Source organism: Poromitra crassiceps (assembly GCF_964638095.1).
Source record: "Poromitra crassiceps genome assembly, chromosome: 17".
Classification (NCBI taxonomy): Eukaryota; Metazoa; Chordata; class Actinopteri; order Beryciformes; family Melamphaidae; genus Poromitra; species Poromitra crassiceps.
In genome coordinates this window covers 26,090,262-26,102,158 of record NC_139635.1, presented here as the reverse complement: position 1 = coordinate 26,102,158, position 11,897 = coordinate 26,090,262, and the positions used below count along the sequence as shown (strand labels likewise).

Genomic DNA, 11,897 nt, shown 5'->3' with positions numbered 1-11,897 from the left:
AAACCCAAAGCTGGCGAGGAGGTATGCAAAATGACTCATATAGACTGATACTATGCGAAATAATTCACAAATGGATAATGTTTTTTGTTAACGTTCCACATATCACGTTAAAAAAAGACGGGATCGCAGGTCCGGTGTTGGTACCAGATGTGTCGACCCCTGCTAGCCTGCCAGATCCGCTCGGGGTCCTGTGTATACAGATGACATCACGCATTATGATTGGCTATATGCCTGAGAACAGCCGTCAGCGCGAGCGCTTTGGCCAAAACAGTGGGGTTCGCTAGATAGCAATTGATCTGCATTAGCGCAAGCTAACGATATCCAACATTAGCCAACTAAAACCACAATATCTTTTTCCACTGTCATTTTGTGTGTCACTTTAGACTCCCAGCAACAAGCTACAAGCTAAGACAAAGGTCCCTGCATAGACCGATGTTAACAATAGTTCCCCCACCCCCCCCAACCAAGATGATTAAATGTTTTGTATGATTCATATTTTTATGTATTAACGTGCCCAAATGTCCGACATCATCAGTAGCTTAGCTTGTTAGCTAAAGTTAAGTGAAGACGTACAGCCAATCATGTGACGTCATCTGTGCGTGCAGGGCTACGAACATATCTGGTACCTACACCGGTCCGCCTGCAGCAGTGTTGTGTTGCAGTTTCGTTACCGTCCGGCCTGCAACGGAGAGAAATTGTGACTGCGCGGAAGAGGGGGGGAAAAAACACGACACACGAGTCATACGAGTTTCCTTCAAAGGAAGCAAAAAAAAAAAAAAAAACAGACGCCTAGCGCTTTCGCGTTTTGAGCAAAGGGAATGAGGCGCTGAAGCTTCACCACCGTCGAGGATAAAAAAAAAAAAAAAAACACAACATCATGAGTGTATTTGGGATATTTGTTATGAGCTGGTTTCGGTTGACGTCCGATCGTTTTCACTCGCTGGTGTGTTTGAAAAACAAAGGGCGTTAAACCACAGTGGGACAGCGGCGCACTGTCCATGGCTTCCTAGTTTACATCACAGTACAAGTTTAGAAACTTTACAAGTCAAACAACTTTACTAAGTCAAACTCAAAAAAAGGAAAAAAAAGGGTGACGTTTTAAAGTCAAAAACTTTACAGAGAAAACTTGGAATATGAGCTTCCTTGACGATCTAGTTAGGTGGTCCTGGTCATCATACTTGGAAATAAAAAATAAAATAAAAACACAAACAGCTGGAAAACTACAGGACACGCACGCGCACACACACAGAGGTACTGGTAGTTTGAAATAATGATAAAAGAAATAGTGAAAGACAAAATATAAACAGGGTCGAGTCTCCAACATGGTGTCATCTACGGCCGATTTGTCGACGCACACAACACGGGGGAGGTACGTAAGGATCACACACACACACGCATACACACACACGTACACACGTACACACACACACACACATACACACGCACGCACGCTTTCTCTCTGCATTCACATGCCAGCATATGGCTCATCCTGGAGTCTGGAGTCGACACATACTGAGTGGTAAATAACAGACTTGACTGGGCGAGGAGGCGCTCGACAGCTTTCGCGTAGGATCTACGACGCCGTGGGCCGAGCAGAGGGAGAGGTTTGCTCAAGTCATCTTCGCACCCATGGGTGTTTAGTGCATCCCTAAAATATATCGCACATATATATATATATATATATATAGCGCAATCTAACCCGCAAACGCTAACCTCGCCATACGGACCAGAGTCTTCCATCTCAAAGAGTTACTGCTGCTGCAACTGCCAAATACTTCTAGTGTTTCCTGATAAGAATGTTCAGTCACCGTATGTAAAAAACAAAACAAAACATCTACGGAGCAGTTTTGACGTAATATAGCGTAGCAACAAACTGGATGACTCCCTGGAAGCTTTTTTTTTTGGGGGGGGGGGGGCGCGAAAGTGTGTCAGACTCTTTCAGATGCAAGACTCTGGCCGTAGAAGTACAGCAACATAGAGGTTTCCATGGCCTGGACGTCTGGCCACAGACACAGACATCTACACTGCCCTACACAAGAATGGGAATGGATTCTCCATTTTGCTAAACGACTAAAATAAAACCAAAAGCAAAGAACAAAGAAAGTGAACAAAAAGCGGTAAAGAGAGGGGAAAGAAAAGTACCTATTATTAACAATTCATCTGTGATCAGGCAGATTTACACACACAAAAAAAAGGGGGGGGGGGATCAAAAGGAGGGGATTTTTCAGAAAGAGTGGGAGAGAGAGAGAGGGGGGGGATGGGAGAGAGAGAGGGGGATGGGAGGGAGAGAGAGGGAGACGAGTGTTGTCGTGACGACTCGATCCGCGTCTCTGGAGGTGAGTCGCATCGCTCCGAGCACCCATGGGGCGATGATGCAACGTCAGTGGGTTCCTTGCTCCGTCGCCACGACGACCGCAGGCTCTACGTTTCTGTAGGGACCGCCGACAGAAGACGACATCAGCAAGAGACCAACATTTTTTTTTATACCTGTGACACTGTGTGATGAGTACACGTTTGGGTATTATTATTGCCGCGGCGATCAAAATACATTCGTATTGTTATTCGAAATGACAAGTGACATTAAAAAGCAGAAAACGGTTTGGATCTTTCAACTAGGATCGGTACAATTCAGTACAATACAAAACACTTTTTTGTACTTGAGCACATATTTTGTAACCAATCTGTGAAAAAAAGGTGCATAATTGTCATCGCATATTGAGGATATTTTGCCTATTTTTGACTACATGGTGTGCTGTTGCTTTACCAGTGTAGCATGACCTCTGCTGGTGAAGGCAGTGACAACAATGAAGACTGACAGCCATTTTATAGATTGTGTTTCTGCAACCCACCACTAGAGGGAAGTGACTGCTGTGCCCTCCCATGATAAAGCAGCACATACAAGTCCCTGTATCTACTGTATATATCATATCCAAATAAACTATATAGTGACCAAAAAATACAAGATCTAACTTGGAATCACTTCGATATGGAGAAAAGTGGTGCACCAGTCTTTTGTCACCAAATTGTAAACTCTTTGCCAAAAAGTTGAGGAACTGTTGAGTAGACAACGTTTTACTTTCTGTGACACCACTTTATATGCTTTATTTACAATGGCAAAGTAGTCTGTCAATGAGCCATGAAGACTTTAGTTTGACCTAAAAACAGGAGATTTGGATGCTGGGGAGAATGTAGGAAAACAGTGGAGGGATAAATCCAGAAGGCGGCGGTAATGTAACATAAAGGATGTCCACTGTCATAAAACACCACAGAAGAAGATTGACCCCTTTGCTCCATCCAAAAGGCAATGTGAAGGCATCTAAAGGCCCAGTCTGTGATCGGGTGACTGCATTACACCATCTTCTGCTGACATGCCTTCACTCTGCCTTTGTTTACATAAGCCGTTTTCCCACATGCGTACCGGAAAATTACCTGTAAGTCAATATCGGACATTTCCCTTCACACTTCGGCTCGCGCATGTGGGAATCTATCAGCGAAATTGCCTGTATGTTGGGGGGCGGGGGGAGCTTGTATGTATGTAGAGAAAGCAAATGCACAAAGCGAAATGTGGAAGTAGTTTGCTTTGATGTGTGCGAATGATTAGTAGATGATGCACTTTGAAGAAGTTGGGATCCGTGTCTGAGAGAAATAGTTGCTGGTTCGATGTTTATCCCCGTTCACCTGCGTCGCGTTGAAGCACTTTTTACAGACTGGCTTCGTTCGATGTGTCCGGGCTTGCCTTGCTTTCGGAAATCAGCACGCCCACACATAAAGCTGACATAGGCTACCGCTCTTATTATCACAAGGTCATTTCGCCAGTTTGCTTTAATGTGCGCTAATGATTAGATTATGCCCGCTGGAACATTAAGCAACGTGTGTAGGCTACACCTCGCCCATGAGAGAAGGACCGCTGTCGCGGAAAATGACTGGACCCGTTTCCCACTTGGTCTCCCTTAAGAGCATACCGCTCTTCTGACTGGCTCGAAACTGGTGAAATGTCGGCGACGACGGGGTCGCGCTTATACCGGCACAACGACTTTCCCACATGCAGGCAATAGACCACGTTCCGGTCATTTAGCGGTACAAAGCGCATGTGGGAAAACGGCTATAGTGATCTTTCTGTTTACACAGAAGATCTTTTATCACTCTGAAATGCACCCAACCTGACACCACCAAGGACTGACCCTCTCTTGAGTCTTTAACATGCACTTTATGGTTTTAAGGTTGTAACATTTGTGAACTATTAGTAATATGTGTTAAAATAATTGACTTAACCCGAGTGATTTTCCATCAAATTCCTCAAATAATTTCCTGATTGGATCTTAAAGGGAGACCCAGTAAGTGTAATTCGAAGAAGCCGTCTGTCTGGATCTGTTCATGTGCCAATTATGAATATGAAACACGTCGCGGACACATCAGAACGCTCTTGACATGCTGCAGCTGGAAAAGGTTCACCTTCTCAGACACGGCTGTTTCTGCACAGCACAACTCTGTATTATAACTAGAATCACACAAGGAGAAAGACTCGTTCTGTGACACCAACCTTGTCTAAACAGGTAAAAACGACACGCAATCTTGATTTTTCGGTGTGTTTTACGGCCATGAGGAGATTGCCTACATTTACCCAGGAACAGAGAGGCTCCGTTATCTTTACTGCAGCCAAAGTACAACTGGCAATCGTCGCCACGTTGACTTAGATAGCCGGCATGCTTTGCCACAAAGTGCTGTGGGGTCCTGATGCAACATTATGTCAGACACGGTTAATGCCATGTTTTCAACGTGGGTCAGGATCCAGAAGTGGGTCACAGAACGATGCAAACCGGACAAACAGAATGACTAATATTACACCAATTACAGTGTCGTCAGTGGTGATGTTTTTCGGTTATGGGTGGCTTCAGTGGGATTTGAGCCTTTGGCATTGATACCAAGTTTACACACCGGTCATTATGCTTTCCGCATCAGCGAGGAACGCGAGTGTCCGCGCGGAAAAGTGACGTCAAATCAGCAGACACGCCCCTCCGCAAGGCTCCGTGCGGACGGTATTCGCCTGGCCGTGCGCACCCCGAATTTTGTAACTACGCGGACGCGGCTGGGCGGACAAAGTGGAGTTTTCAAGACTCGCGCTCAATTCTGCGAGCAGAAACCGCACAGAGTATAAAAGCTCCACACGTTTCCTCGTCAGGATTCCGTGTCTCTCATTTCCGTGCGGCCGGCCAAATCTTCAAGCATAATCCAGGCTTAATAGAGATGAGAATAAAAACCAAGTTTACCTGTGGGCTCATCCTGAAGCTGTTCCTCTGCCTCTGCATAATCTGATGTCACACACACACACACACACACACACACAATTAGAGAAAACATTTGATCCTACTCTGTGACCAATTTTGGACACCAATTATGAGATAGTCCAGGACTGTGTGCTGCGAGTGTGTGTACCCACCTGCTTCTGGTGTCTCCTCTTCCTCTTGTGCTACGTCTTCTTCTTCTACTTCTTCAGTTTCCTCTGTGAATGTGGATGAGGAACATCATTTCAAACCACACAGATTATATAAAGCTCCTGGAGCATTCACATACACTGTCCTTCACAAAAACACCATTTGTAGAGATGCTGTCTGCATGGAGTAAAGGTTCAGCAAAGACTACAATGTTAATCCCAAATTTGTTGAAAAAGTTTTTGATCTTATCAATGCCCTTTGTCAATTTAACTATTAAGTGATTAAGTGATGATACATACCATGGACACCACATTCATCCCCAGCAGATAGATTGCTGTCAGTTAGTGCTCCATGCATGCACCAACAGTTTAGTGTACTATGTTGAGTGACAGCTGGCTCCATGCTAACACTTTAGCATACACTATTATATGTTGAGTGATAGCTGGCTCCATGCTAACACTTTAGCATACACTATGTTGAGTGATAGCTGGCTCCGTCCTAACATTTTAGCATACACTATATTGAGTAGGGGTGTCACGATACACTAATTTCACGATACAAAATAAATAATTAGTAAATAATTTTTATGTATTTATTTATCATTTATTTAACCATGTGAGTCCTGTTGAAATCGAAACCTCTTTTCAAGGGAGCCCTGGGAAAATACTGGAAAAATAGTCTTTCATTTGAAATACACAAAACACAAAACAAATGCTGTTTTTGGAAATTGTTATTATAATAACTCGAAAACAACATGGAAGATAATGCTTCTCTTGCAATAGAATGTGTCACACTGTCACAAACTAAATGTTTGTTGCATGGTTAAAGAAAAATAAAGTATACAATCTATTTCTTAAATAACTCATGCTCAATGGTCCCTAAACTTATGTAATCTTATGTACCCCTTGAGCCGTTTTGCCATGCCAGTAGTAGTCTACCCCCTCACTCATGCGTGTTGATTCTGCTAAATTTGTTCTATTATTATTCAGGAGCAAAACATTTTTTTTTTTTTTTTTTTTAACGATATCATTTTTTTCTGACGATACGCATATCGTGACGTTTCGATATCGCGATATATCGTGCGACGAAATATCGTGACACCCCTAATGTTGAGTGATAGCTGGCCCCGTGCTAACACTTTAGCATACACAAAGGTGAGTGATAGTAGCCATTAGTCTATCATCCTATAATAAGAATGCAAAGTGTGTGTGTGTGTGAGCAGAATTGTGTTCGGCCACAGCTGTCATTTTACGTGCGATCGGGCTGAATCTTTCAGGAAGTGTGAAGAGCCCCCAATTAATTAGGTAATCATCTTGTGACATCATCACTGATGACATCACTCACTGATGACACCATCATTGAGTGCTCGAGTGACATCACTGGTGACATCACCAATTCTATAATACTGTAAGTGATATCATCAGTGATTAGTCTCTTTAGTTAAAATTGACTAAGTGGGTGGGTGGTGTCTATTGCGGCGGCGTCTGTCACGAATCGATTGTGATGTCTTCAGTGATGTCACTTGGTGCACAGTTGTACGATGGTGCCTAGGTGGGTGGACGGTGTCTGTCTGTCAGTCACAACTTTGGGAGCCCGTGGAGCGGGCGATTTCCATAACTGCAGCCATGGCGCATCATCTCCACCCTCAAAAGTGAGAAATGTTAGCTTGTAGCAACATCTCAAAAGTGATCAAATGTGAGCTTGTAGCAACATGTGCGGCTAGGAATGGCGTTGGTGTTGTGGTCAAATCGACACGAAATATGATACATAATATATTGTTTATGTACAGCCAAAAATCACTGTGCAGTGGATGGATACATGGTTGCTCACCTGAAATATTTCCAAAAATAAACCTACCTGCATTAGCTATACTGAGTAAATATTACATTTTAAAATGTATGAATCTACAGGCCTTACAGTAGCCACTGACAACTTTTAATCATTAGAATCACTACTACCATCACTCAACATAGTGTATGCAGTGTTAGCATGGAGCTCCAGAGCCAGTGATCTACCAGGGACACATCTTGTTTTTGTCCATGTTCTCATCATGTCATGATTGAGCTGACCAATGAGACAATCTACCCAACATGTTGGTCTATTACTTTAAATGTGACTGCAAATGTGTAAAAAAAAAAAAGAAAGAAATACAAACTGTTTTTGGAACAAACGCTCCTGAACGCTACTCTTTCCTGGCGGTTCAGTAATCAGTGCTGAAATGTGTGAGGCTGATAACACTACTTTACCCTCTGTTATACAAGCACTAGCAATTAGATAAGAGTAGCAACCACCCTGTTTGTGGAGGGCTAGGAAGGAAATGGATTCAACTCAGTGCCTTGATAAGGGCCGATTATTCCTGCTGTCATGATAACTGACATTTAATTTGCTACTTTATATGAAACCGTTACAGAGCCAACAAAGACAGACAGCAAAACCCCCTTGAAAAAGTTGCTATAAAAGCTGTTCCAAGTTCAAATCTGGTGAACTCTTTGCCTGGTGATTTTTCTTGTATGATATTCACCTTATGTAGAAGAGACAGTCTGGCTTGAGAGACTAACAGGAAGTGTAAACACAATCAGACGTTCTTGATTGTATATACACTTCCTGTGACTCATAAACCTAGTCTGGCTCATATGTGAGTCAAACTAGGTTTGACTCACATATGAGTCAGACTAGTTTGAGCAGGGAAAACAGCCAGCGTATGAAACAGGAAGTTGTGACACAATGGGTCAAGTGGGCGGGGCTACATAAGGTGAATAGCATCAGTGGCAGCAGACTCATGTGTTTTTGCTAACGCCCCTCTTCCTTACCTGGTACTGCTGGCTCTTCCTCTTCTGAAGGAGCGTCCTCCTCCACAGCCTCTACCTCCTCCTCTACAGCCTCATCCTCTGCTTCTTCTGAAGGGGCGACCTCTTCTTCTCCAACCTCTGCGTCTGCGGCTGGCTCCTCCAAGGCTTCTTCTGAGGGCGCGACCTCCTCTTCTACGGCCTCTACGTCAGCTGCCACCTCCTCCAAGGCTTCTTCTGCGGGAGCGTCCTCCTCGTCTACGGCCTCTACGTCGGCTGCCACCTCCTCCAAGGCTTCTTCTGCGGGAGCGTCCTCCTCGTCTACGGCCTCTACGTCCTCCACAGCTTCCTCTGAGGGAGCCACCTCCTCCTCTGCGGCCTCCTCTTCTGCTGCCACCTCCTCAATAGGTTCCTCTTCTTCTTCTTCAGGAGCCTCCTCCTCCTCTGCAGCCTCCTCTTCCACGGCCTCCTCTTCCACGGCCTCCTCTACCTCTGCTGCAGGCTCCTCCACAGCCTCCTCTGCTGCTGGCTCCTCCTCTGCGACCTCCTCCTCTACAGCCTGGTCTGCTGCTGGCTCCTCCTCTGCTGGCTCCTCCTCTGCAGCCTGGTCTGCCAGAAACTCCTCCACAGCCTCCTCCTCCTCCTCCTCAGCTGCTGGCTCCTCCTCGACTGGTGCAGCCTGGATCAATCAATGGAAGCCACATGTCAGGGTCACAGGAGGAACTAGTACATTTTCATGCTTTGTTTGCTATGGAAGTACCTATAGATAGGTTTGCAAGATCCAACTAATGTACAGTCACAAGGCATCGCTTTTCTTTTCTGGAGCACCACGGTATGCATCCCAACATGGAGAGTGAAAAAGGTGACAGATAGTAAGGCAGACAGAAAATCACTCAGAAAACCTCTGTATTTTGTGATGAAAAAGGTGACTTGTCACCTAAAGGTGAGTAGTTTGCATCCGTGATATATACATACATTATACCAGTGGTTCTCAAATGGGGGTCCGGGGCACTTTGCAAGGGGGTCCGCGAAAAGTTTTCAGGAAAATTAAAAAAAAAAAAAAGTTTTGCAAAAGCTTCATAGTTAAACGAAAATATTGCATGCTTTAAATCTAAAATGGTTCATGGATTACATTCTAATCCACACATGGGCAAAAATGCAGCCCCTGGACCATCTCAATCCGGCCCCCAACATCCTCAAAACAATAACAACAACAACCCCCACAAACTCAATAAAAGGCAGAATTATGTTAGTAAATCTCATCTGCTACAGCCATTGGATTTGTATCACTATTATATCGGAGATTAACGAGAAATTACCAATAACAGTGTGAGAGAGGGTTAAAATAGGGAGACTCCCGCGAAAATCGGGAGTGTTGGCAGGTATGATCTCCAATGTGTAGCCCTTCGCTTACTTTGTGTAAGTCAGTATGGCCCTCTGGAGAAAAATGTTGCCCACCCCTGTTCTACAAACAATTAAACTTAGCCCAAAATCACAAATCAGAACGAGGGGGTCCCCGGTATATTTTCTATCTTGTAAGGGGTCCTTGGCTGAAAAACATTTGAGAACCTCTGCATTATACTGTATGTTCCACAAACCAAGTACTTCTAACTAAGTGAACTAACTAGGCAGAGTAAGCTGTGGATCAACCACTAGAGGGCTTCTGGTGTCATTTCAAAAACCGTCCACACTCAGTTTTGCACTCTTCCTCCAGTAGCTGCTTTTGGTAGCATTTATGTCATTAGTCAAAGCCACACAAAAGCCTAGGGTGGGCCAACTCCCAAGAGAGTCAAGGACAAACGACGTGTTCAGTGTAACTTAGGTTGGTGGATCCACGGCTCCACAACGACAATGCTGAACCATAAGAAAACACATTCCACTATTTCTACACAAAACTAGCATGACATTATTTGTGTAACAGAAACCAAACAGAGAATAATCTCTAGCCTCATTGCCAACATGATTGCTAAAGATATGCAACCAATCTGTAGAAAGCAGAATACTGTGCTAGTGATTATTTTTGTCCACGTGAATCTGCTTTAACCTTTGTAACACAAGGGGAGTCTCACTGAGAGCAATGCTGTCTTTCAGGAGCGCCCTGTTCACATTCGTACATGAGCAGCTCCACTGGAGCGGTTGGAGCGGTTGGGCTTAAGGGCCTTGCTCAAGGGCACCTCAGTGAGGGAGAGGCAAGCACTGCCTTTTTCACATTCCCCCACCCAGATTTATCCTGCCGGTCCCGGGGATTGAACAGACGACCTTCTCTCAAGCTCACTTCTCTAACCTTTAGGCCGCCACTGCCCCTATTTGTCAATATGACACTTGTGGACATCCCTACAAAAAAGAAAAGTGTTTGGTGTGCATAGCTTCTGTGCTGTGAGCACTACAGCAGAATAAGTACATATTTATGAATCACCAATTGTATTTTTGAAATAAATAAGAACTAATAATTTTAACACAGTGGAGCACTGTGCTAGAGTGCACATGCTAATGCTTTCGAGAGGACACTAAGCTAGCTTGCGTACTAAAGTTGCAGTATATACCACTGTGAACTAGCTAAATACCAAGTAAAAAAAGTTTCTTCACACACACATAATACCAAGTATTTTTCTTTTCTTCGTTGTGACAGTGTTTTAAATTTTGATCTGGTTGTAAGCAGACACGCAGCTGGGATACAGTGTGCAGTAGCACAATTTAAGCACATACCTCCTCCACCACCTCCTCCACCTCAACAGGAGCAGCAGCCTCCTCCACAGGCTCCTCCTCCACCTCAACAGGAGCAGCAGCCTCCTCCACAGGCTCCTCCTCCACAGGGGCAGGCTCCTCCTCCACAGGAGCAGGCTCCTCCTCCAGCACCTCTGGCTCCTCCTCGAACACCTGGACATGGCAGAAAGTAAGATGAGGGTTTGTTTAGACACACTTAATAGATCGGCCGCCACAAGACCCGAGGTGGGAGTTGTTGTGATGTTGAAAATATGCGAAAACGTGAAAATAAAGAATATAAATTCTAACATTGATGAGGAACATTTGAACAGCGACAGCATCACTGGGAGCCAATGGTAAGATATAAACACTAGGTGAAATCAGCAGTAGTTAGTAGGAAGAGGCAAAAAAAAAAATTCTAAAAAAATAGCCAACCTCTACATGAAGACATCACACAAAAGACAATCTAAAGGTTCACATTTCCTATTCGTAAGTTAACTCATTGAATGCCAATGACGACAGCTGTCGTCAATTCAAATACTGACGTAGAGTGCCAAAGACGACGATTGTCGTCAATTGCGTTTTTTGACGGTGGGACGTGGATCAATCCCTGATACATCTCTGGTACAACTATTGTAGCTATTGGAGGTCTATAACCTATTTTACAGAACCCTTAGGTGGCGACAGTGCTCTCCACATAACAGAAAGGCAAGGAAAAAACAAAGAAGAAGTCGTTATGGAAACGGAAATCGCATCGCATCCGTATGCATCGATATGCTGAAGCACGTTACTGCAGCTGTGCCTGCAGCAGCCAATCTGCTCCCACAATTGAGCCGCTCCGTGTCGGTTGCGACAGCACATCCGCACCGTGGAGTTGTTATTATTCTCAACTGGAAGCATCGTTGCCGGTGACAAACACACGCGGAACGCTGTAAAAAAACTGGATGTTGCGCACCCTTCACTGTGCGCACAGCAA

The 11,897-nt window shown here is 44.5% G+C and overlaps 1 protein-coding gene across 1 annotated transcript in view; it reads right to left on the bottom strand.

Moving 5' to 3' along the window:
- Positions 1–1,909: 1,909 nt before the first annotated feature.
- The window catches only part of asph (aspartate beta-hydroxylase), a 36,395-nt gene continuing 26,407 nt past the window's right edge, over positions 1,910–11,897 (bottom strand). The window contains exons 8-12 of the mRNA XM_083654013.1: positions 10,925–11,095; positions 8,243–8,897; positions 5,438–5,500; positions 5,268–5,309; positions 1,910–2,429 (exon numbers count right to left, since the gene is read on the bottom strand). Coding sequence (XP_083510139.1) covers positions 2,422–2,429; positions 5,268–5,309; positions 5,438–5,500; positions 8,243–8,897; positions 10,925–11,095 — 939 coding nt within the window. The 3' untranslated portion in view covers positions 1,910–2,421. The remainder of the gene's footprint in view (positions 2,430–5,267; positions 5,310–5,437; positions 5,501–8,242; positions 8,898–10,924; positions 11,096–11,897) is intronic.